Source organism: Callithrix jacchus, chromosome 17, assembly GCF_049354715.1.
Source record: "Callithrix jacchus isolate 240 chromosome 17, calJac240_pri, whole genome shotgun sequence".
NCBI classification, from domain to species: Eukaryota; Metazoa; Chordata; class Mammalia; order Primates; family Cebidae; genus Callithrix; species Callithrix jacchus.
Window position 1 is genome coordinate 34769439 of NC_133518.1, and position 25162 is coordinate 34794600.

Genomic DNA, 25162 nt, shown 5'->3' on the forward strand with positions numbered 1-25162 from the left:
ATTGTGCACGACATCTAGCACAATGTGAGCGCAATATCCCATTGTTTAAAACCATTAAATAAATCTTTCTGAATAGATAGATGCCAAACTACTAAGTCTGTGAAGTCATTGCCTGCCTGTCTCCAATGAAATTGTGGCTGTCCTAGGGGCCTTGTTTATGCTCTTAAGCCTTTGAGTGCTCTTTTCTTGTGCTTCGAACGTCCTTCCTTCTGGCTCTTACGACCTTCAAGACTCAGGTGTCACGTTTTTCGAGGAAACCTACCCTGACAAAACCATCCTTGACTACATACAGTAACAAGTATTTCTCACAGCATTATTAGTTGGTTTATTATGTCCTCAAATTGTGAATCTTGAGGGCTGGGTTTTGTCCTTTTCATAGGATTATTGAAGAAAATTGAGCCATGTCACAAAGCGCCTGCCACTGAGCCATAAAGCTTCTTTTAAAAATGTGACTTGAAATCTTAAAAATTGTTTTCACACAATTAGTTATTTCTGGTTCTGCAAAGATAAATTTTCAAGAAGAACATGTCTTGATTCTAGTTTTTATATTCCATTTTTTCAAAAAAGGTCCATGAATTACAGGTTTGGAACTTGGAATCTTTCACCTATGAAAATTATTGTGAATAATTGCAATTGTGATCCCCAATCACTGGAGGCTTGATTATAAGATGCTGCCGCAATAATTCTAATTACCATAGGATATTATAGAATTGGAAAAATTCAGCCATTTTGGACACTTAGGGGCTAAGGAAACTATTTAATGCCTTCCAACCCCTACTATTTGTTTTTGGTGTGGCAAGCTGGGAGATCACACAGGAACAACCCAAAATAAATTTTCTTTGGGGAAAGTTAGGTTTGAATTGTAGGCAATTACCATATCAAAAAAATTTCTACTTATGATTTACTGGCTAAATTAAAACAGAAAAGCTTATATGGGACCTTGGTGTGTGGACATTCCACTGAGAGAATTAGATGGCATTCCTGTAAGACTGTGCCTCCAAATTGGGATCTCAGTCAGTTAATATTTACAGCTATTTGGAGCAGGAGACTCTAAATCTCCAAGGCTGAACTGGAAGTTAACTTAAGATCCTAAACAATCAGCTAGGGGAAGGGTTGACAGTAGGGTAGTTTGGATTTTGAGGGAAGGAGGGGATGATGGGAAAGCAGAGGGCAGGCACTATAATAATTTTGCATTTTTGAACAATGCACCGTAAGTTGAGTATCTTCCCATGTTATTACACTGAAAAGCTTATGATTTAAGGCTCTTGATACATATTGCCAAATTACTTTCTAAAAGTACATAGGAAAGCCTGTCCTTCTGCATTAACTCCTGCTTCTTAGAACACTTATTACAATTCATTGAAAATATTAATTTGCATTTCTTAGGTTACTAGAGGTTGAACCTTTAGAAACTGCCATTTATATCTTCTATGAACTACCCATGTTTTCTCTCCTTTTCTATTGTTTTTAATATAAAAGTAGTAACTGCTGTTACTATTTTCAACCTTAACACATTATTCATTTCCTTGGAGACTATTACTTTGTTTGTAGTGTTTTTCCAGCCCCAGAATCAAAATGGAATCTATTTTCACAAAAATCTCAACTCTAAGATTCTCCACCTGTATCAAATATCACGTATCACAGTTAGCACTGGAGGGGCACAACCAGCAAACCTTTTGGTTAATTCAGTCCAACAGTGAAGTTTCACATTCCATTAGCTCACCTGTAGGGGTTCTACTGGGAATTACCACACATCCTTAGGGTTGCTTATTCAAGCCTATGTACTCGGTTCCTTTAATTATTTGTTATTCATTAACATTTGTTCAATGTCTTGCAGCACAACTACAATAGAAAATATTTGGCAATCTCATGTACATCCCAATTTTATGCCTCTTGTTTGTGGCTAATCTAATTTTTATTTCAAATGAACACGTCTTTTAACAAGGAGATTGGTTCTCATTAACTGATTAGCTAGCTGGCTACAGACGCAGCACATGTTAATTTCTACAGGCACCTTTCTGTATTCAAGTAAAAGTTTGGTAGACGAGGATTTCCTACTTAAGTATCACTAACATAATATGAATATTGAGTACAAATATTGCTCACTATTCTTGCATTCTTTAAATTGTTTTACTTTGAAAATTTAAGAACTCTCAGTAAGTCATTAATAACAGATCTTTAAGGAATATTTTGAATTGTGAAAATACAAATCTAGTCAAATTTTGAACACATATAGAGCCAAATATTTCAACAAAACTGCAGTTTAATTTCAGAAAATGTGTTAAAATATATATTTATACATCAATTTCTGACATATACTTAATGTGTTAGTATACACAAAATGATGCTTTCTTTTGAAACTGTATTTATGAAATGTACATTTTAATTTAAATACTCAGTATACACTGCACTTAATCTGCATGTTCCATTTATTAAATACATTAAAATCTGCAATGTAACAAAACGTTTTCTGCATACGAAATTCAAAACACCATTTTAAATGAACAAAAGATGGCTCACTTTTTTTTTTTTTTTACAACTAGTGTATTGTACACTAGCTCAGCTCCACCAAACTACCTGTTCGTTCTCTTTTATTTGACATTGTTCACAGACTAGTACATATTACAATAAGAGTGCTGGATAAAAACATGAGGTACGAAAGTGGTTCAAAGATTATATAGGTCATGCAGATCATGCTAGACAGCAAAGAAAATTGTGACTGAGAAAACACTAAATAAAAATACATAAAGAATGTGCATTATAAAAAAAAAAAAAACCAAACTCCATTACACAGCTTTGCTTCTTTGGTTACAAAGTAGGTTGAACAATTTCACAGCTTTTTATTCCCACCCGAAAAAAAAAGTCATACGAAATGTTGAAAAGCAGAGGAATTGTGGCAATTTCTCTCTTAGAAAGTAGAAACAAATGAACAAAGTTTTCTTCATCAAAATAGCCCAATTATTTATTATATCACAATAACTGGTGACTACCTGTACAGTTGCACTAATGTTCTTCATACTTACACTATACAAAATTTACATTCAAGCTGGGTCTTTACTACTGAAAATAAATACCAAAAGTAAATTGCCATTAGTGTTAGAAATATGCCAGGATTCTTTTGTTCAATTATTGCCTAAACGTTTTATCTATTAAATGCAATCCTGTCTTTCACTTCCTTTACTGATACTTATATTCAAAAAAATTAAAAAAGTTCTGTGACATTGTTCATGTACATTATGAAAATAGCAGCCCTGTAATAAATAAAACACAAATAAATGAAAACCTATGTAGGCAAATGTTACTGATATTGAAAGAAAAGTGGCTCTTTAGATGAACTGTTATTTATAATGTGATAGGAAGGCTCAGGGTAAATCCATGGGTAATAGGAAACATGGGAGAGCCACCAAAAACTCTTAAAGACCCCACTCATGCGCACCAGGTAAAATGCAGACTTTGCTCGCTTTAATAAACCCCATCTATTATTCTCCTTGTGTACTGATGACATAGAACTGGACATCAACAGCGCTGCATGACATCTCAGAGAGAGGAAAAGCTCTTGTAGAATGATTGTCTAATACTGAAAAGGCCAAACACACAACCAAAGCATGGCTACTTGCTTTCGTATAAAGTGGAAAGAACACCAGTGGCACACAAGGATAGATTGCTTTCAGTTTTTTCTTAATGAGGCTTAAGAAAGCTTTATGCTGAGGAGACATTCGGCTGCTGTGGAGGTTGCGTTGGCTGCGGAGGCTGTGCTATCACTGCTTGCTGTTGAGAAGTGCTACCAGGATTGGCCTGTTGGGTTGGGAGTTGGGATAATTGATCATTGTTTGAAAGAGATTTTAACAGTGCATTTTCTCGTTCAAGTAAAGAGTTTCTTTCAACTAATTCTTTTATTTGTTCCTTTAAAACTTCCACTTCTTCTCTTACTGCATACATCAAATGGCTTTTCACCAGATCCTGTGAAAAACAAAATTAGGAATGTCAAAAAGAATGAAAAGGTAAAGGTGGTGCTATCTGGTTCTGGCCTACTTGGTGTCTTATAAGTTTTTATGTTAGTTTTCCTGCTATTGCCTTTAAGGTTTCTGCTTCATCTTGACTAGGCCTATGGAAGATAGGTTGGAAAAAATCCAGTTACCAATTACAGCAGTAAGCCCAGAATTTAATCTTTTCAAAGTTTGGGATGATTTCCAAAAAATACTAGCTACCTAAATTGTCAACTATAAGCTTAGAATTAAAAAAAAAAATTTAAAATCACATGTTTAAAATGGTATATCAAGAGAACAAAGAACAATATTCCAGCGGAAAGCTGTTTGATGTTAACTAATTGTATTACTGCTTTAGAGATAAAGTGACCTGTAATTTCAGACTTTAAAATTGTAGGATTAAAAAAATATATACTTTGAGACTAACAGTCCTGTAAGGTCTCATGCCTGTAATTACAGCACTTAGGGAGGCCGAGGTGGGTAGATCACCTGAGATCAGAAGTTTGAGACCAGCATGGCCAATATAGTGAAACCCAGTCTCTACTAAAAATACAAAAATTAGCCAGTTGTGGTGGTGTGTGCCTGTGGTCCCAGCTACCGAAAGCTGAGGCAGGAGAATCGCTTGAACGTGGGAGGCGGAAGTTGCAGTGAGTCAAGATTGTGCCACTGTACTTCAGCCTGGGCGATGGAGCGAGACTATATATCAAAACAAACAAAAAAACCCAATTTTTTTTTTGTAGAGACAAGGGTCTTGCTATGTTGCCAAGGTTGGTCTCAAACTCCTGGCCTCAAGTGATCCTCCCATCTCAGCTCAAGTGCTGGGATTATAGACAATCCACTGTGCCTGGTCTATTCATAGCTTACTTACAGCCTACTTGAATCAGACTTCTAGGTATTTTTGCTTTAATACTCTTTTTGCTCTAAAGTATTTTCAATGCTGAAATATTTGGGGAACATACTGTCTTTATGTATGCCCCCTCACCAATGACTCTTATCAATTATAATGATATGTGAGATGGTCAACTAGGAGAAATATTTACTCAATTGGTATTTCTAGACTAAACATTCTCAATGTTCTAGCATCTTCAACTAAATCTCATTATCAAAAAACATGATTTGGTAATCTTTGGTTTAAATAAATTGTTTTCTAAAATTGATAAAAGCTAAGTGTTCCATACAACCAACAATCTATGAAATAGGAAAACTGTAAACTTTTACTTACCATTGCTTGTTCTATTTTGTTGTCAATGGCTACAACACCTCCCCCAGATGCACTGGAAAAAATTAGAATATGTTATTAAATTGTTCTTAAAAATTTTACCTTCCTTCCAACTCTTAAAAGAATGTAAAAGACATTTGTGTTTCACTTAAAACTAAATATGTAATTTAAAATAGCTTATTAAGTCTGTTCTGACAATTTCAGTACTCAAAAGGTCTAATTTCTAAAATGAAGGTCTCAGTAAATAGATGACTTCTACAAGTCCTTTGTAGTGACAAAATATCTAATTTGCTTGTGATATACTTATGCTACTTTAAAACTCCCAATTCTATTAAGACTTTCTCCTGTTTAGTGGTTTTTTTTTTTGAGATGGAGTTTCGCTCTTGTTACCCACGCTGGAGTGCAATGGCGCAATCTCGGCTCACCACAACCTCCGCCTCCTGGGTTCAGGCAATTCTCCTGCCTCGCCTCCTGAGTAGCTGGGATTACAGGCACGCACCACCATGCCCAGCTAATTTTTTGTATTTTTAGTAGAGACAGGGTCTCAACTGTGTTGACCAGGATAGTCTCGATCTCCTGACCTCGTGATCCACCCACCTCGGCCTCCCAAAGTGCTGGGATTACAGGCATGAGCCACTGCGCCCGGCCCTGTTTAGTGGTTTTAAAAGGACACATTTTAAATGGGCAGTGCCCTCTCCTTATCTCTTAAACTTCTTCACTAATCAACTATATATTTTAATTGCATTTCATGTAAAAATTCCAATGTAAAATTCAGATGATGGCTTGACTTTTTTTTTCTAGTCCCTGCTCTTAATAAGACTTTTCTTATAAGTTTTATACTTTATCATCTAGTTAAAAAAAATTAATGGCTTCTAAAAATGATTCATAGAGCTTTTGGGCAGGATTGGTTAACAAGAAACTCAATATTTGGCTGAGTGCCGTAGCTCACACTTGTAATCCCAGCACTTTGGGAGGCCGAGGTGGGCGGATCACTTGAGGCCAGGAGATCGAGACCAGCCTGGCCAACATGTTGAAACTCCGTCTGTACCAAAAATATAAAAAAATTAGCTGGATGTGGTGGCAGGCGCCTGTAATCCCAGCTACTCGGGAAGCTGAGGCAGAAGAATCGCTTGAACCCAGGAGGCAGAGGTTGCAGTGAGCCGAGATCACACCACTGCAATCCGGTCTGGGCAACAAGAGCAAAACTCCATCTCGAAAACAAAAAACAAACTCAACATTTTGGCCAACCTACAAGTCTTTGATTGTAGGTTACTTGCTGGAAAAGATCACCCAATAAGGTATGTGGGTTTAGATCAATTTTTCCTGGAAATAACTGAAAAGTTATCTAGCCTGTAAACACATCCCAAGTTCAAATACCACCTTAGCAATTGTATGATAATATCACAGAAGGCTAAATAATTGTCCTCTTTGGTGGTTTATATTCTATCATGTATTAAGTAGTAAGAACAGCTGGAATTTATATCTTTTTCTTTTTTTAAATTTTATTTAAAATGTTATTAGGTTTTAAAATTACTCTTATAAAGAAAAATCTGAAACTTTAGCTTATTGTATCAATACAAAAAGATAATTTTTATATGTTACTAAATACTTTTCATAAAGTATACTCCACCTAAGAAGATTTCAGAGCTAAAATACCTGGAGACTACTTTACTTTAGATGGTGTGGACCCACAATGTTATATCATTTTGAGGCTCAAAAATACTCTGTCCTATGTAGTTGTGCCTTTTATGTTGCAATCCAAGTAGAAATGGTTATAATCCTGGTTCTGCTATTCAATTCCTATATGACCATCAGCAAATCACGTATTTAACTTCCCTGGATCTCAATGGACTTTCCACTTCTAAATCCTTGAAACCCTGAATCATTACATGGACCACTGCGTTTATTTGAGCATTAACCACATTAATTACAGTATACTACCTTCACTTCTTGCTGCTACTATTTCTAAGATGAAAAGAGGTTTTGTATACCTAATATCTAGAAAGGATTATGGATCATTAACAAATACTTTATATGTGCTGGGCTTTAAATGACTGTAGTGAGCTGTGCAAATTATGCCTATATGTAACTATAAACTATAGAACCACTATGTAAACCACAAGGCTTTAGTGTGTACTTCAGTGCCAGATACCATGTAGATATATTCACCACAAATACTAAACACATTTTGGAAAAAAGACAGTGACAGGTATTTAGATTAGTTTGCTTGAGAATCTCAAAAATATACTTTCTGTATTTTTATTTACATGGCAAAGAAAGACTGAATTAAAGTAAGTCATTTCATGACTTAAATCATTTGATTCCTTCAACACATTTGGTTTAAATAGCATACTTTAAATGCAAACTACAATACCAGTTTTATATACTAACAAGCAGTAGAAAACAAAACCCCAAAACCCTCAAAAAAGGGTTTACTGGGTTTTTTTTTTTTTGATAATTAAAATCAGTCAGGAAGTTTTAAAATCATTCCCATAGCTAAGAATAATTAGCATGCTATTCTTTGAATGCTGAGCTAACAAACTCTTGTCCTAAGACCTTTTTTATGACAACAGAAGAAACAGGTTTGCAAGGTAAAAATAGATCATGATGAAGATGTATCCCTTAAAAGGTATTAGTATTTCAACTCTGTTAGGTGTTGTACTCTAACAGAATATCAAATATAATTATTAATCACTATAGTGACCTTTAATTGTCTTGAAGGCTATTATATAAGAATTCTATAACCTACTGCAGTGGTCTCAAACTTTAGCATGCATCAGAATCATCTGGAGGTCTTGTTAAAACACAGATTGCTAGGCTCCGCTTCAGAGTTTCTGATTCAGTAGGCATGAGGTGGAACCAGGAATCTGCATTTCTAACAAGTTCCCAGATGATGTGGAATCTACAGTTTGACCATGCTTTGAGAACTGCTGGCTTACAGATGAAAGTTATAGGAGGAAAAATTAAGAAGCCTAATTCTATTTTTAAAACTTCTTAGCCTGGTATATAAAAACCTTTATGACTTTGACCTCTGCCTTATACAGTCTGTTTTCCTCATCTATCTCTACCTATTGTGTTATGATCTTATATAACTATTTGCAGTCTGTGGAACATATATTCTCTTGAGTTTCCTTGGCTTTGCAGAAATTGCTCCCTCATCTGGAAATGCTCACAGTTCTAACTCATCTGGCTATCTTACACATGTCCTTTAAGATGCTCTAGTGCTATCTCTTCTGTGATGCTGTTTGATTTTCTAAGGTAGAGCCAATTACTCCATCCTTTCTGGGGTCTACCAATCTTCACCAATTTTTTACAGTGCAAAAATAGCAAATTCTGGCTCCTCCATATACTTACTGTATGAATTCTGGGAAATTATTTAACCTTTCTAGACCTCAGGTTTTTTATCTAAAATAAGGATTATATACCATTTGTGAGGTTTAAATGAGTTTAATGCTCAGCATTGTACTTGGCACACTGAGCACGCAATACAGACAGTGATTACTTTGAGTATTATAATACTACCGCTGTTGATCCTATTAGATTGAGTTCCTTGAGGGAAGTTCCTTAACTTCTTCAGCTTTTCGAGTAAGTGAATCCAGTGGTTGGCACATAGTAACTGAATGTATACTGATAGTAATTGGATTTGAAACAATTAATGGTTCATATGAGAAAGGCATTAAAATTTTTTGAGCTCAGATAAATCAGTTCTCAAAGTGTAATCCCTGAACCAGAAGCATCAGCATCACCTGGAAACGTGTTAGAAATGTAAATATTTGGACACACCCCAGAATTAATTACTCTTGGGGTGGGGACTGTAATCTATTTTAACAAACTCTCCAGGCAATTCAGACAGAAACTAAAGTTTGAGAACCACTGCTTTAAACGGCCAGTTTTACAGTGAAGATACCAATATGGTAGTCTTACGCAAATAAGATATTTTAAGATCCCAGAATATGGTTTAAAAATATTGTTTCAATGAGGTTATCACATGTTTTCTATTATGTTCAAAGTTGTCATAGTGAGATTTGACTCTCTCTTAAAAGGAAAAAGGTCAACTGAAGCAGAATCAGTGATTTCCTTCCTTCACCTGATGTTATAATAATATACCTCTTCTTTTTAATTATTACATTCAGCACCTTATATTTTGATGGTTAACCAATTTCCAAACTTAAGCTCCCTAAGAAGAGCTTAAGTGCTGTCATTACTCCCAGCACAAAGTATATAAACCAAATAACCCTGTAATGGTGGTAGTATAAGTAAATCATGTATTTCAGATTAGTGTATATATGTATATACAATCAAACTGAAGTAATTCAATTTTAAATCAAGTGTTATAATTACTGCCACAGAAGCATGAGAGAAAAATGAGTTTAGAATTTTCCTTTTTAAACTATCAGGGTAAACTGTAATTGCTAAAGTCAAAAGGTAATTTTTTAAAATAAACTTTCTATTTACTATGAATCATTCTTTCAATAAAAATCAAACCTTTGTTAGCATTTATAGATGCATTAAAAATTGTGGATATGGAGAGAATGAACAGAAATAGAGAGATGTGGAAAGTAAGAAAGACTTCTATAAGAAAATACTTAATTATTGGAATTGCTGCTCCAAAACAACGAAATGAGCTCGAATTTAGTGTTTAAATAAAGCTAATTATAATTACACTCACAGAAAAAGTAAAACTCAAAGTATCAATGCTACAGTAAGACAGGGTGGCTTTCCATGCTATTCATCTTTTAATTGACCCTAATGGGCTCCCCACACCACAGTTTTTCTTCCTAGGTCTCCTTACTCTTACCATGAGATCACTTGCAATGTTACTGAGAAAGCAAGAGGACAGATGAAGAATTTCCAACTTCACAAATTAAAATTAGTAAAGGTAACCTAACTTGATTTTTTTTTTTAGACGGAGATTCCCTCTTGTTGACCAGGCTGGAGTGCAATGGTGTGATCTCAGCTCATGGCAACCTCCACCTCCCGGGTTCAAACAATTCTCCTGCCTCAGCCTCCTGAGTAGTGGGGATTACAACATGCACCACCACACCTGGGTAATTTTGTATTTTTAGTAGAGATGGGGTTTCTGCATGTTGGTCAGGCTGGTCTTGAATTCTTGACCTCAGGTGATCCACCCATCTCGGCCTCTCAAAGTGTCAGGATTACAGGTTGAGCTGCTTGCCCAGCCTTGATCTCATATTTTTAAAAAATCTACGAGAAACCAACTTTTTTATTTATCTGCAGTAATGTGGACAGAGACATCATGGCTACTTATTTAAAATAAAAAAATTCGGCCGGGCGCGGTGGCTCACGCCTGTAATCCCAGCACTTTGGGAGGTCGAGGCGGGTGGATCACGAGGTCAAGAGATCGAGACCATCCTGGTCAACATGGTGAAACCCCGTCACTATTAAAAATACAAAAAATTAGCTGGGCATGGTGGCGTGTGCCTGTAGTCCTAGATACTCAGGAGGCTGGGGCAGGAGAATTGCCTGAACCCAGGAGGCGGAGGTTGCGGTGAGCCGAGATTGCGCCATTGCACTCCAGCCTGGGTAACAAGAGCGAAACTCCGGCTCAAAAAAAAAAAAAAAAAAAAAAAATCAGCCAGGGTAACATTGTGAGAACCCATTGCTTACAAAAATAAAAATAAAAATAAATAAAAGCCTGTGGTCCTAGTTACTCAGGAGGCTGCATGGGAAGATTGCTTGACCCCAGGAGTTTGGGGTTCATTTCTGCACTCCAGCCTGGGCGACAGATCCAGACCTGTCTCTAGAAAAATAAGATGACTACTTCTCTTTTACAAAATGGACAGTTTGACTACTTTGTCTTTCTGTCTTCCCCTTGATATAAATGCTAATTAACAAATCAACAAGGCAGAGAAAAAGAATACTTAATGATTGTCTACTTTAGAGCAGGCACACATTATCTTAGTGAGTCCTTACAACAAGCCTGAGCAACATTCTCATTTTACAGTTGAGGAAACTGAGGTCAAGTAACTTGCTCAAAGACACAATACTAGGAACCGGATTCAAACCTGGATGCAATGTCAAAACACATGTATTTTCTTCCATAATAGTAAGTCTGAAAAAATAATCTCTAGTGACCAAAATTGATCCAGAGATATATATATTAAGAGCACTTTAAGTAACAAATGTAAAGTTGTGAAACCATAAGCAAGAATCCAAAGATTAAACCATGCTCAGAATATGCCATTTATCTTATCTGGCAACTTCCTAGAAGAGGTTCAGCTCCGAGAATAAAGGAGGGAACCTCTTAGAAAAGGCACTTGTGCTTAGTGATCTTTATATAGCCAATACAGTTTACCTAACTGCTAAGAACGCAAATGTTCTTCTGGTTTGTTAGAAAGCTGAAGATGTCTTAAAAATTTTATGTATCTTTAATTAGAATACTGCAAAAAATAAATTAAAAAATGCCTTGCTTTACTCAGACTCTTCTCACTTTGCATTGAGTTACAATCACAACTATAAACGCACTAAAGGAACTCTCCAAATTATAGAATCAAACTTTTGTAATATAAACTCCTTTGAGTTGGTAAATCTGCATACTTCATGCTCAAGCCCCCTTGCCCAAACCAACTAAAACTGATTCTTCAGAAATTTACAAGTAGAAGGAAGCTATACCTTTCTTGGGGAGCCTCAGGAATCATATACTGTTTCTAGTAAATCATCTATAACCTTTATTCCACCCACTCCCATCTCCCAAAATAGCATCATTACTATTAAAATACAGTAATTCTAACCTGAGTAACATTTTGCGTCTTCTCTAACAAATGCATGTTTTGTTTTCTAGAAAGAAAATTTAAAAAGTGCAACTCACTGATTACAAATGAATTTACAGTTCAGCAAGCTTGTGAGGTTAAATATAATTTTAAAAATCCACCACTCTTCTGTAAGAGGGGACTAAAAAAATATTTACAACTTATTTAAGAACAAGTAACAATTTTCCTTTCAAAAAGGGCCTAAATAAATAAAATTCATGTAGACAATCTCTGGCTGAATGCAAATCTCTATGGTTAAGAATAAAAGTTAAATGAAGTTATTAATAAACTAAAAACTCAAAATGTTATTCTAATTACTGACCATCAGTTCTACCATTGCAAAACAAAATGTTTAATTTCATGATTTAAAAAAACCCTCCAAAATGGCCCACAGAGGCTATTATTAGTAGTAACACACAATAAGTTATTTTAAAGCTATTATTCATCCTGAGCAAGCAGGTAAAATTTCTACTTACAAAACTAAGTGTTGTTACTTTTCTCAAGTAGCCAATCCTGCAATAGTGTGATGAATGCTTTTCCCAAGGAACTATTCAAAACCCAGTTAAATATTTATATAATGATTTTTATTGTTAGCATCTTCTACAAAAACCTTGTTCACCAATGCCCTCAACAAATTTTATATTTATCTTGTTAATTTTAGTTAAATTCCTAGCCAGTAAAGTGTAGATTAAAAAGTATGCAATCTAAAGTCCATCATCCTACCTTTGACCCCCTTTGTCTAGAGTCAGTCATATCATCTATACTAAGAACTTTAAAGAAACCCATTTAATTAGAATTTCTTTAATACTTTGGACTGGAAGAAGACTATGTAACTGCATGCCTAATTTTTTTTTAAATCAAAAAATCTCTAATAATTTTTCTAAAATATAAATAAAGTACTTCTAGAAATCTGTAAGACCAGATGCCCAATAGAAATATGGGGAGAATTCACATTGAACATTCACAAGAAAGACATGAAAAAATACTCAACATCCGACTCATAAAATAAAAATACAAATTAAAACTATAATGTAATACTATTTTCCAAAACAGACTTCTATCCCTTTCCCTTTCTTCTCTCCAGACCTTCCCTTACTTATTCACTCTTTGAGCCAGCAATCATGTATCTGGGAATTTATCCTATAGATATTTTATATACATGGCAAATAACGTATTTAACAAGACTACTTATTACAACACTGTTTATAACAGCAACACTTTTGGTTAAATGAATCATGGCATAGCCATCCATTCAATTAAATAGTATGCATCTATTAAAAAACCATCAAGATACTTTTCTAAGTCCTGATCAGGATGGGAACAATGTATTCTGGAGATCTTTAAAAGAAAAGGTACAGATGTGTGCACAATATATTATCATTTACATGAAGGAAGATAATAAACATTGATTTGCTTATATACACATAAAGAAGGATATACACACATTAAGAAAGTGTGTGGAAGGATATACGTACATTCAGAAAGTGGCTGTTTGGGAAGGCAGGCAGATATGGGACAGAGATAAAAGCAAGAGTACTGTTACTACATCTTGAAGAACAATGAAAACATGTTCCAAAATAAAAATAACTCATGAAGTAGTTATCTTATACAGTGTAAACTCCAAACATGAACAAATGGCAGACAGAAAAAGTAATGACAGAAAATAGGAAAGGGAGAAAGGAGGGAAGAGGTGCCAACTCCATTTTCTCTAGGAACTATTTCATTCTGCAAGATAAGGTACTATATTCAACAAAAAAACAACGATCAACATAAGTGATATTTGTGATTTATAAAAATCCTGTTTCTTTGTTTAGAATTCATATAATTTATATCTATGACTATGGTGTAAATAATGTTTAAGTTCCCAGTGCAGTGATTTCTGTTTATTCAAAGTAAGTCTGGTAGGCAAATGGTAAAAATTTGTGGTAAACATCTATTACACAAAACGTTTGTAAACTTACATAATAAAAATGTTATATTAAAAATGTGTACCCCAAAATATATATACAAGATTAAAATAAACATGATCTTCTTTTTCCAAATCTCTTTAATATATCCAAGTTATGATGTTTTGGGGGTATCATTTTAATATATGGTAGTAAAATTCTGATATAATTACTTTTTCTTGTAGAGCCATTTTAAAACTAGCTGAACTAAAAATCTATTATAACATTCAAAATGTAAGAGATAAGAATTTAGTCTGGAAAAATTAAAGACTGATACAAGAGTAAAATCTGCACAGTAGTTTCACTATTACAGTCCAAATATTCCAAATAACCTAAGTTTAATTAATATCCTATTACTTCAAGTTAATACTTATATAAGAATATGAAATTACATTTATTTAAGATATCTGACTTTGTGCGCTAGCTAGTTGTTGTTTTTATAGAGATGGGAACTTGATCTGATGCCCAGGCTGGAGTGCAGTGGTGTGATCATGGCTCACTGCAGCCTCACACTCCTGGGCTCAAGTGATCCTCCTGCTACAGTCTCAGTCACCTGAGCAGCTGGAACTACAGGTGTGCACCCCTATTCCCAGCTGATTTTAAAAATTTGTTGTTTAGAAACAGGGCCTCACCCTGTTGCCCGGGATGGTCTCTAACTCCTAGGCTAAAGCAATCCTCCCACCTCAGCCTCCTTAGCAGCTAGGATTACAGGAACCAGTCACCCTACCTAGCATTATTTCTTATTAGACAAAATCATTATTTCTTAGTAGACTAACATTAGGCAAGGTTTGACAGGATGAAAAGATTATTTCCTTCCTCAGAGTAAGAAAGGGCAGGAGAAAGGTATATGAAGAGGGTGGCATTTTCCCTGATACTGATGTACTTAACATTTAGATCAGGCTCTCTTGAAAGAGATTTCATTTTACTGTTTACACAGCATGTGCAACAAGCTAATCTGATGACAGTGTATTATTGGGGAGTGAAGAATACATACCAAGGGATGTAAGCCCAAATAAAAAATTTGACACTAGTACCTGCTCCTTTAAATTATTTCTTGGAGACTGGAAAAATAGTATAAAACTGACCGTTACCTAGACTTAGATGTACATTGGTACCTCAGAGGAAAAAAGGGTGAGAGGGATTAGAAAATATTGGAAGTTTCAACTGAAGCACACAGAATATTGAGAGATCAGTGATATGATAAAGGAAAGGACTATCTGTGACAAAGAAAATGGTAAGGATGCCTGCGGCTTTATTCTTGGAGCAACTAGGAGCTGGTTGGTGTATCACAGAAAGGCAGCTAGATTTTGTGGGGGATAAAGTAGGGTGGGGAGTGAGTGGTGGAGGAACCTGCAAATAAAGGTGAGAAAGTAAATTTAAGTTTCACTTGGGACTACTGAATTTTGAGATATGTGAAATGTAGATCCTACTGGAGAAATACAGAAAGAAGGCTGCTGGAAATAGGTATTGAGAACTCCAGTGTAATTTCTGGCCTAGGAGAGTTGTAAGAATGTGGTAGGCAACTCAAACCATAGGAGAAGACAAACTTGCTTAAAGAATGAAAGGACAAGTGGGGCCAAAACACTGGAGAACACTACCATGTCAAGAGTCATGGGAAAAAAAGGGCTTGGGAAGAAACTATTCTTAGGAATACTATTAATTCCTTTCATCTAATGGCCTCACATTTGCCTCCTTTTTCTCAAGTATTCTACATATTATTTCTTTCTACTAATGTCATTCGTGTTTAGATGCCTTGTTTAAGTATCTTTTCAATTCCATTTCTACAATGAGGCTTGACTAAAGTAAAAATGAGACTATATTCCCTTTGGTTTATTTGTATACCAAAAGCCAAATACCATGAAAAGGACGTAAATTTTTGCTCATCTTAATTTTGCCTATTTCTTTTCTTTATGCCCATTTCTTGAAAGTGCAGAAATGTTAAAATAGCTTTCTAGAAAAAGCATAATTCTATGGACAATATATTTGACAAAATAAAATTGTATTACACTAGTCACTAGGATTTTATGATTAGAATTTGCTCCAGGGTTATTAACTAGTTTTTCTTTGCTACTTTATGTACCTTCCAAATCTGTCCCCCAAAGTCCAAGTACAGTAATAAATAAAGGTTGTCAAGGAACCATTTCAAAATAGGGCTACTCAGAAGAATATCATGCATGGGATTTTTTTTTTTTTTTTTTTTTGAGACGAAGTCTCACTCCCTCACCCAGGCTGGAGTGCAGTGGTGCAATCTTGGCTCATGGCAACCTCGGGTTCAAGCAATTCTCCTGTCTCAGCCTCCTGAGTAGCTGGGACTACAGGTGCCTGCCACCATGCTTGGCTAATTTTTGTATTTTTAGTAGAGACGAGGTTTCACTTTGTTGGTCAGGGTGGTCTTGGAACTCCTGACCTCAGGTGATTCACCAACCTCGGCCTCCCAAAGTGCTGGGATTACAGGCGTGAGTCACCACACTCGGCCTCATGGGGTTTTTAAAGGGGCAGTTGCTTGATTCTCATCCAGACTAATGAGCGAGCTCAAAGCATGGTTATCATTCCATAATGAAATGAACAGAATATATATTGGGGGTGGGGGAAAGCCTAGTATTTTTAATAAATCAATGAATGTTTTGCATTTGGGATTTAAAAAAAATTATAGTGGCTTGGGTTTGAGCAAATAATTACAACACTTTCTTTTTTAAAAGTGTTGATTGTAGAGACAGGTCTCACTCTGCTGCCCATACTGGTTTCAAACTTCCGGGCTCAAGCAATCCTCCTGCTGTGGCCTCCCAAAGTGTTGGAATTATAAGTATGAGCCACTGCACCCAGCCATTAATTTTTTTTTACCTTCAATAAACATAAAGGCAACACTGAATATAGGCCCTGAAGAATTAAAGTTGTCAATGTTTCAGTTTACTGTCTCTTGTCTGAAGTACTTTTTGTTCTCTCCTTCATTCTGGGATCAGACATTCTGGGATGCAAGACAGCTTGTTGCTCAGCAGTTGCCTAAGCAAAAAGCTGAATTTTCAAATAAAAAAATAGCTTAAAAGGACAGGCTTTAGAATTAAACTAGCTGACTTTTAATCCAAACTCCACTCACTTACTAGTGGGATGATCCTAGCAAGTTAATATACTGAAACTACTTTCCTCAACTATAAAGTGGGATAGAGTTGTACATATCTTAAAGGACTGCTATAAGAATTATGAGAGACTTTACAACAGTACACACTTAACAACAACCCAATTAGTTCCTTTTATCATTTGGATCAATTTGGACTTTGACACTTTATAAGGTCTACTTTCCCAGTGTATCTTGGGAAATGAAGAGTTAACCTCCTGAGGCAGTGAAACATGAATAAAAATCAGTTATGATTAGTATTAAGAAACAGGTTTTATATTTTTGTTTCACCCAAAATAACAAAATCCTAGTTATGCCTTAATATTTAGTTGAATTTTTTATTCAATTAGTTAAATGTCAAAGACTTAATGCAGCCACAAAATATATGTTAATAAAAATTGTTTGACTTGAGATTTATATTTACAAGGCTTATTAAACATAGGATTCTTGTGGACTGAACATTAATAACATTCTTATGGATCTTTGGGATCTTGATATTTCATTATTTAGAGTAAAATAACTTACTGTGGGAAAATTTTCCAAAGGCCACTGAAATATAACTGATTTAATTCAAATAAAAAGTTCCAAAAAGGGTATTTAACTAAAAATATCCCAAGTCTTCCTTCAGTAGTGTTATATGAAAATTCAACAATAAATATTACTAAAAGCAAATAAGTAAAGTAAGATAAAGTGTTGTTTTGCTTTTAAACAAATTATTACCCTAGCTGAGAATCACTATTTTAGAATTACCTTATTCAAAACGGGATTCTGGTGTAAAGTAAAAAAGTAGCACTACTATAAAATCTTAAGGGTCATTCGGTTTTTTTCACTCAAGCAAACCTGTAATCAAGTAGGCATATTTTCAGAGACAAAAAGTTTAACAGCCAAGTTTTTATCATTTCAGTCTAGATACACGTCCTTGAATTCTTACAGGTAATAACTTTGGATGTGGGTGAATGACAAAATTTTACAATAGTTTGTGTGAATTCTTTTATGATGAATTCTACACTTAGATCATGACATGAAATCTGTTAAATCAATTAAGATTCCAAAGATAAGACTGTCACTTGAGATGGAATGCTCCACCTACATTTTTCTTAGCCTTCTTCCTTTCTTGGCAACAGGCTCCACATCTCGGATTTGTCCATAAATAATTTTTTGTCTTTATCAAATGCTCCTCTTGAATTAAACCTTAAAAGCAGAAACTGTCCATTTCTAAGGTCTACTTATTACAACACAACTCTGCATATAATTGAGAGTAAACATATTACTTGAAGAAAAAAAATGAAATACAACTTACAATACGTTATCTAATTATATTTTATAAGCTTGGTATAATCAGATGTTATATATTGGGCTCATCAAGCCAGGATAAAGATCTAAGAAATTAACCAGCTATTTAAACTATTAGAAACTAATTAAAGGGTGTTGCTGGAACACAGTAAAATATGGGCAAACCTTGAGAATTTTTTACTCCCTAATAAAGGTAGGTTTTTGATGTTCTTTGCATTTGGTTGTTGCCCACTGAGAAATAAGAAAAGTGCAGCAGTTTCTATACGATATAGGCAACTGATGTAAATGGAAAAATGGTTTTAAGTTTGAGGAACAGAATCGGGCTAGGCTTTATGAATTTCCAGGTTACTGCTGCCATGGCCAGTGAAACGTGGCAATTCCATGGTACCAATCATGGTGGTAACTAAATCACAGAAGACTTCATGGATAACTAAAGTGAATGTTAAAAACTCTTAATGATCTTAGAAACCTTGACAGAGACTTTTTTACATTAGAATCATGCATTTAAGAAGGAACTATCTGTAAAACTGGTGAAAAGCTTGATTGTATAATCATGCCTCATAAATATCTATTGATGGGTTCTCTCAGCTGACGAATCTCACTCCTCAGTCAATCAAAATTAAGTCTAAAGGGAAGAACTAAAAGAACCTAAAGGCTTGTGGTCAGGTAAAAAAGACAATTCAAACTACCATGCCATTAAGCATGACTCATGAATAAATGAAAGTTCTGTATAAACTAGATCCAGGAGTCTGAAGAAATTCAACTTCATTTCACTCTTTTTATATTGGTGGATCAGGTCACATATTAAGGTTTCCCATGAAGTCCTTGTATCATCACTAGACTCAAAAGGAAATACAGAAACATACCTTGTGCTAAGATATTAAGCAATGTCTCATTCATTTTGAAAAAGAACTTTAAAACCAGTGACTTATGGCCATGAACTGGAAACCACATTTTTGATTATGGCAGCTATGAAAATACAGAAATAACTAGAGAATGTACCCAGTTTCAATGTCTCCATAGACTTTTTAGTGCAGTTTATATATGCTTTAAGTGATGGCTATCATCTAATTTTTCTGTTTCACATTTTAAGATTCTCTGTTTTACAAAAAGGGTTTATGGGCTTAAAGATACAATGGAAAAAAAAAAAAGAGACCAGGATGCAAAAGTAAGACCTCACTGGAGGTGTTCAGAGGCTAGATGACAACTTGGAAGGAACACTGTAGACATGATCCAATTACAGCACAAGTGGTTAGAATAAATGACCACTAAATTCCCTTCTAACTCAGTTTCATAATTCAAACTCAGAAAACAAATTGAGAGGTAGTATTAAATAAAAGGGCATTGGTTCTGGAGTTGTACTTAAGTTTGAATCAGAGCTCTCATCTTATTTTATTTTATAACATACAGTCTTGCTGTCTTCTAAGCTGGAGTGCAAGGGGACCATCATAGCTCTCTGTTGCCTTAAACTCCTCGATTCAAGTGATTCTTCCACCTCAGTGGGATTACAGACATGTGCCATCATGTCTAGCTAATTTATATTTTTTGCAGGTAGAGATAGCCTTACCCAAGCTGCTCCTGAACTCCTGGCATGAAGTAATCCTCCTGCCTTGGACCCTCAAAGTGCTGGGATTATAGGTCTGAGTCACTGCACCAAAACTGACATGATTTTAGAAAAGTTAATATTTAGCCTCTCCAAAGGACAATAAATAATAGGACCAGGTACTGGGATTCAGCGAGATAATGCATAAGTATCTGGCACATGGTAAACACTTACTCTATTACCTAATAACTTGCAGTAATAACTTACAGTGGTCAAAATCTAAGTGTCACGAAATATACAAGAAACACTGACTTAAGAGTTAGATACTGTGGTTTCTATATTTGATTCTTGCCTCTAATTGTATACAATAATTTCTAACATTATTTTCAGATACCAAATTTTGTGATGCTACATCCCAAAGGGTTTGTAATGGACTTAAACATTTATCAGACACTGGGGATACAACGTCAAATAAACATAATTTCAGAGTTTGTGAGTTTACAGTTAGTGCAGGAGATACACAAGATGAAAGTGTGATAAGTGCTAAGAGCAAGATTCTAGAGGGTGTTATGGGGGCACATACTAAAGCTCTTGGATCAGGAAAGAATTAGTAGGGAAGTGCTACAGTTGGTTAGAGAAGAAAAAGACAGGTACAAAGAAATGTTCCAAGTAAAAAGAACAGTAGGTGCAATTAGCCACATTAGGAAACTCAAATGACAAGGACTAGTCAAAGGTTGTTGCATTTTTCACATAAGAAAGGATAGTGCCTTGAATGCAGACAAGAGATGGACAGGCTGGCAAACACTCAGGAGGCAGACATGGTAGTACTTTGTGATTAACTGGCTATGAGAGATCAGGGAAGTCTGAATGTAAGGACAGATGCCTAGGCTGGAAGCAACAAGGCTGAGTACCTTAGAGCATACAGGTTACTTCCTATAGCATAAAGATGGTATGTGCACAGAAGCCATCTGTATGCTCTTTTCTTGATGAAGAATGTAAGACGACAACATTCTGAGGACTCCTTTATTTGTTTTTTGAGAGTGAGTCTCACTGTTGCCTAGGCTGGAGTGCAGTGGTGTGATCATGGCTCACTACAGCCTTGACCTCTCAGGCTTAAGCAATCCTCCTGTCTCAGCCTCCCAAGTAGCTGAGACCACAGGATGTGTACTACCATGCCCAACAAATTATTTCAAAAGAGACGGGGTCTCGCTGTGCTGTCCAGGCTGGTCTCAAGCTCCTAGACTCAAGTGATCTTCCCACCTCAACCTCCCAAAGTGCTGGGATTACAGACATGAGCCACCATGCCCAACCTCCAATAATATTTAAAAGAACAGACAGAAGGGAAAGCCTGCCAAAGGCTGAGAGAAAACAACCAGAGAGGTAGAAGGAAAAACAGGAGGGAATGTTATCACAGTTGTCAAAATATCAAGTATCAGTTCAAAACTCAAAGCCTATCACATATCAGTATTAGCTTTAGTTTTAACTAAATAGTTTAAAAACTATTGAAAATCTACTTATCTACCATGATTGCGACTATTAATATGTATATATATTCCAAGTCTGGAAATATGCAAACACTAAGACAGTAACTGTGTTTAAAACTTGCATTAGATATGATTACTCTATTTTCCAAACTTCCCAGTTTTTTTGAAAAGGCAAACATATCACTACTATAGAAGCTGGGGTACAAATCTATTATTCAAAAAAAGACTCTTAGATAGAATTCTCATATTCTGATGACCTATCAAGTTGTTTGTACATTTTTAACCATGGTGCTAAAGAAACAGTTTATATTTGATCTGTAGACTGTTTCAATATCCCTCAGGAGTAAACAAATTCTTATTTTAAGCAGTACTATTATTGCAGATTCAACCTTTCATTATGAATACTTAAAAATAGGCAAAAGGCTGTTATAAGGTTTGGATCTCCTCTGAGAGTAAAATTAAACCAACAAAAAGTGTATGACAAATTCAGTACTAAAGAAAGCAAAACCAAAAAACCTTATGTATCCAAAAAAAATTTGCCTGATAAATGCTTTAAAAATGGGCCAAAAAGTGGTTTCTCAATAGAATTATTCACAACTAAATTCTAATGGAAAACTGTCACGTAGCACTTAATTTGGGTTTTACATGCAATATATCTCATTATCCCAAGAAATATTTGTAGCTCAAAGCTGCTTTTTAATTAATGCTTTGTAGTGTTTTCTGTATAAATCCTAAATATTAAAGAATGAGTTCCTAAGGATACTTATACTATTCTAACAAGTACTAAGACTTTTCTAAAAAAATACCAAAATACCCATATATTTGCTTATAATCATAAGCATTAAATCTGAAAAGAATTTATTTTTTAATGTAATTAATACTGACTTTTAAGGAACCTCCAACATTTGTTTTTCAGCAAACACTTTAAAAGATAGTTTTGTAATGGAGAATGACCCATTGCTAATTAAGTTCAAGATAAATCAAATTTATGAATTCCCATCTTCAAACAGTATAAAATTCTCCTTTATCTTATCCTTCGAGTTTTTAGAGATTACTCTGCATACCAGCATACTGATACTCAGGATCCAGGAAGTAGTAAGATTTGAATTCTAGTTCCACCACTCAATGGCTATGTGACTTGAGCAAGTTACTTAACTTCCCTAAGCTTTCAATTTTCTTCTCTGTAAACTGAGGATATTGAAAATATCTATTAATATATAACTTGTCAAAATTAAATGAGATAATGTGCCAAAAATGTTCAGCACAGTGCCTGACACTCAGTAGCCAAAACACAACTACTCTGAAGAAAAATCCAACTGACAATTGAGCACAGAGACTGACAGAATGAAATTCCTAAGCTAAATGTGGCTTGGCTCTGATTTGTCCCATCAGTCTAATGGGCATTTAGAATAATCCAGCACAGCATTGAACAAACATCAGTAAGAGTCATAGGACCAATGTTCTCATTAGAAATTTCTTCCACAAGTCATACTTAGGTGTCTAATAAGGATTGTCCTTTAGACACAAAACACTCACTAGAAATCTCTGGAAAAAAAAAATCTGACAAATGCTCTGAACCTTTCACAGAAAAGTGAACATAAAAAAATTCTACCCCAAATTCCACATGGTTCATGATCTCTTGAATCCCAGTCACTGACTACTAATGCTAGAGAAATTACAAATTATTTTCCTGATCATCAAAGTTATGTAGATTATAGAAAATAAAGAAAATTTAAAAGTACATGGAATAAAAGATAATTAGTTTGTTGTAATTCCTTCCAGACTACTATTGATTGCAATTACTGGTTTAAGGGACTTAAGCTTATAGAATGTAATGAAGTCATGAAATATGTATCAGAAACAATTTAGAATATTATTCAAAAGGAAAAATGGGCAAGGGATAAAATATCGTATCTCTAGTTAAGGATAAAGTTGGAATATATATAGTGGCCGGTTTAGTTGTTATCAACCCATACCTTCTGGCTTTTTTGGAAAATAAATAATTTTAAATAATTCTTGACTGACATGCAGGATATGTATACCACGCTTTAATGAAAATATTAATTTTACAATTATATGACCTTGGACAAATAATCCACCCTCCTTTTCTCCATTTGCAAAATATGATGATCTTCAGATTAAAAGGTATAAGGTCATATCTTGAGCTCAATTCTAACCTTCCAACAGCCAACCCGCTACAAAATACAGCTGTGTAAAACAAAGCAAAATAAGAAAGAACACAAAACAAAGTATTTTTTTTTCTAAGGAGAATATAATTCTGAGAGACAATTAATTTTCAGGGTCTATAAAAAATGTGCAATTACTTCTAATATATCTTTTTCTTTTTCTTTCTTTTTTTTTTTTTTTTTGAGACAGAGTCTTGCTCTGTTGCCCAGGCTGGAGTGCAGTGATGTGATCTTGGCTCACTGCAACCTCCACCTCCCAGTTTCAAGCGATTCTTCTGCCTCAGCCTCCCGAGTAGCTGGGATTAAGGCACCTGCCACCACGCCTGGCTAGTTTTTGTATTTTTAGTAGAGACAGGTTTCACCATGTTAGCCAGGTTGTTCACGAACTCCTGACATCAGGTGATCCGCCCACCTCAGCCTCCCAAAGTGCTGGGATCACAGGTGTGAGCCACTGCACCCAGCCTAATGCATCATTCTCATGTGATACTGGCATCTTAGGTATGTTCAATGTAAGAATTAAAAAAAAAATTCTTGGCTTTATTTTAGACATTTAGAGGAAACATGTCTTTTACTAAGAAAATAAAATCCCCCAAAACAATAAAATTAAGCTATATATTAAGAAAACTGATTTTTTTTTTTAAAGAAAAGATGAATATATTATTTTTCAAATATCTCCTGGTATAATGCCTGGAAAGAATTTGGGGTTCTTCACTATACTGTAGGCATCTACAGCAGATGCAATAGCAATATTTTAATAATCTTATTATAATTCAGGATTTCACTTTCTTTTTTTAAATTGATTTACTAAACACCACTGCAAAGATATGGCCTCCAGCCTCAAGAGACTTTGAAAGGCTTACATACTCCAAATATTTAAAATTCCAAGTTGTAACTTATATTTAATACTATATTCTTATACAATGTGCTCATTTTGTTCATAAATATTCATCTCAATACAATAACATCAGGTATAATACATAAAATCTAAGCCATTAAGTCTTACCAATTTATGACCTGATGACACTCTTGTGGACAACATTCAGTCCTTAGAAGCTAGAATAACCCTCCAACCATGTGAGGGCATCACAACTTTTAAACTTTCGGCTTTCGATCATTATTATGTCACATTCCTCCTCCGATGCTGAATTCTAAAAAAAATTCTAGCAAAGAGTTTAAGTAAATAAGTGTTTTAATCAAATAGCCTTTAAAAATCTTTTATAGCAAAATTTTATGTTTTACCATGATTATACAACTGATATTTTGTACTTAAAAAAATGTAAAATAAATTTCATATTTGATCTGGAAAATTCAAACTTTAAATTTCAACACGGATTTCAGGCCATCAGGATACTTGTTAGTAAAGAGTAAAGTAGAAATGGAACCAATTAAAGGTTTAAGATCATGATTCAGAAATTATGATTTAACACCATAACCTGATACAGACAGCTCTGTAGTCCTGTAGAACAGTATTAAGAGTTCTATTGTTTGGTCCATATCCATGTATATGAGTTGTTTTTGTTATCTTTTTTTTTTTTTGAGAGGGAGTCTCGCTCTGTCACCCAGGCTGGAGTGCAGTGGAGCGATTTTGGCTCACTGCAACCTCCGCCTCCTAGGTTCAAGTGA

The 25162-nt window shown here is 35.0% G+C and overlaps 1 protein-coding gene across 4 annotated transcripts in view; it reads right to left on the minus strand.

Moving 5' to 3' along the window:
• Positions 1-2245: 2245 nt before the first annotated feature.
• Positions 2246-25162, minus strand: part of TSC22D2 (TSC22 domain family member 2) — a 50379-nt gene continuing 27462 nt past the window's right edge. For 2 of the 4 annotated variants that reach the window (XR_013528542.1, XR_013528541.1), the window contains 3 exons: positions 24543-24699; positions 5209-5260; positions 2246-3960 (listed from right to left, as the gene is read on the minus strand). Coding sequence is in view for 2 of the 4 variants with exons in the window: in XM_035278576.3 (XP_035134467.2) it covers positions 3700-3960; positions 5209-5260 (313 nt within the window). In the remaining 2 variants the exon portion in view is untranslated. The remainder of the gene's footprint in view (positions 3961-5208; positions 5261-24542; positions 24700-25162) is intronic. The other 2 variants (XM_035278576.3, XM_035278575.3) reach the window with 1 other exon arrangement.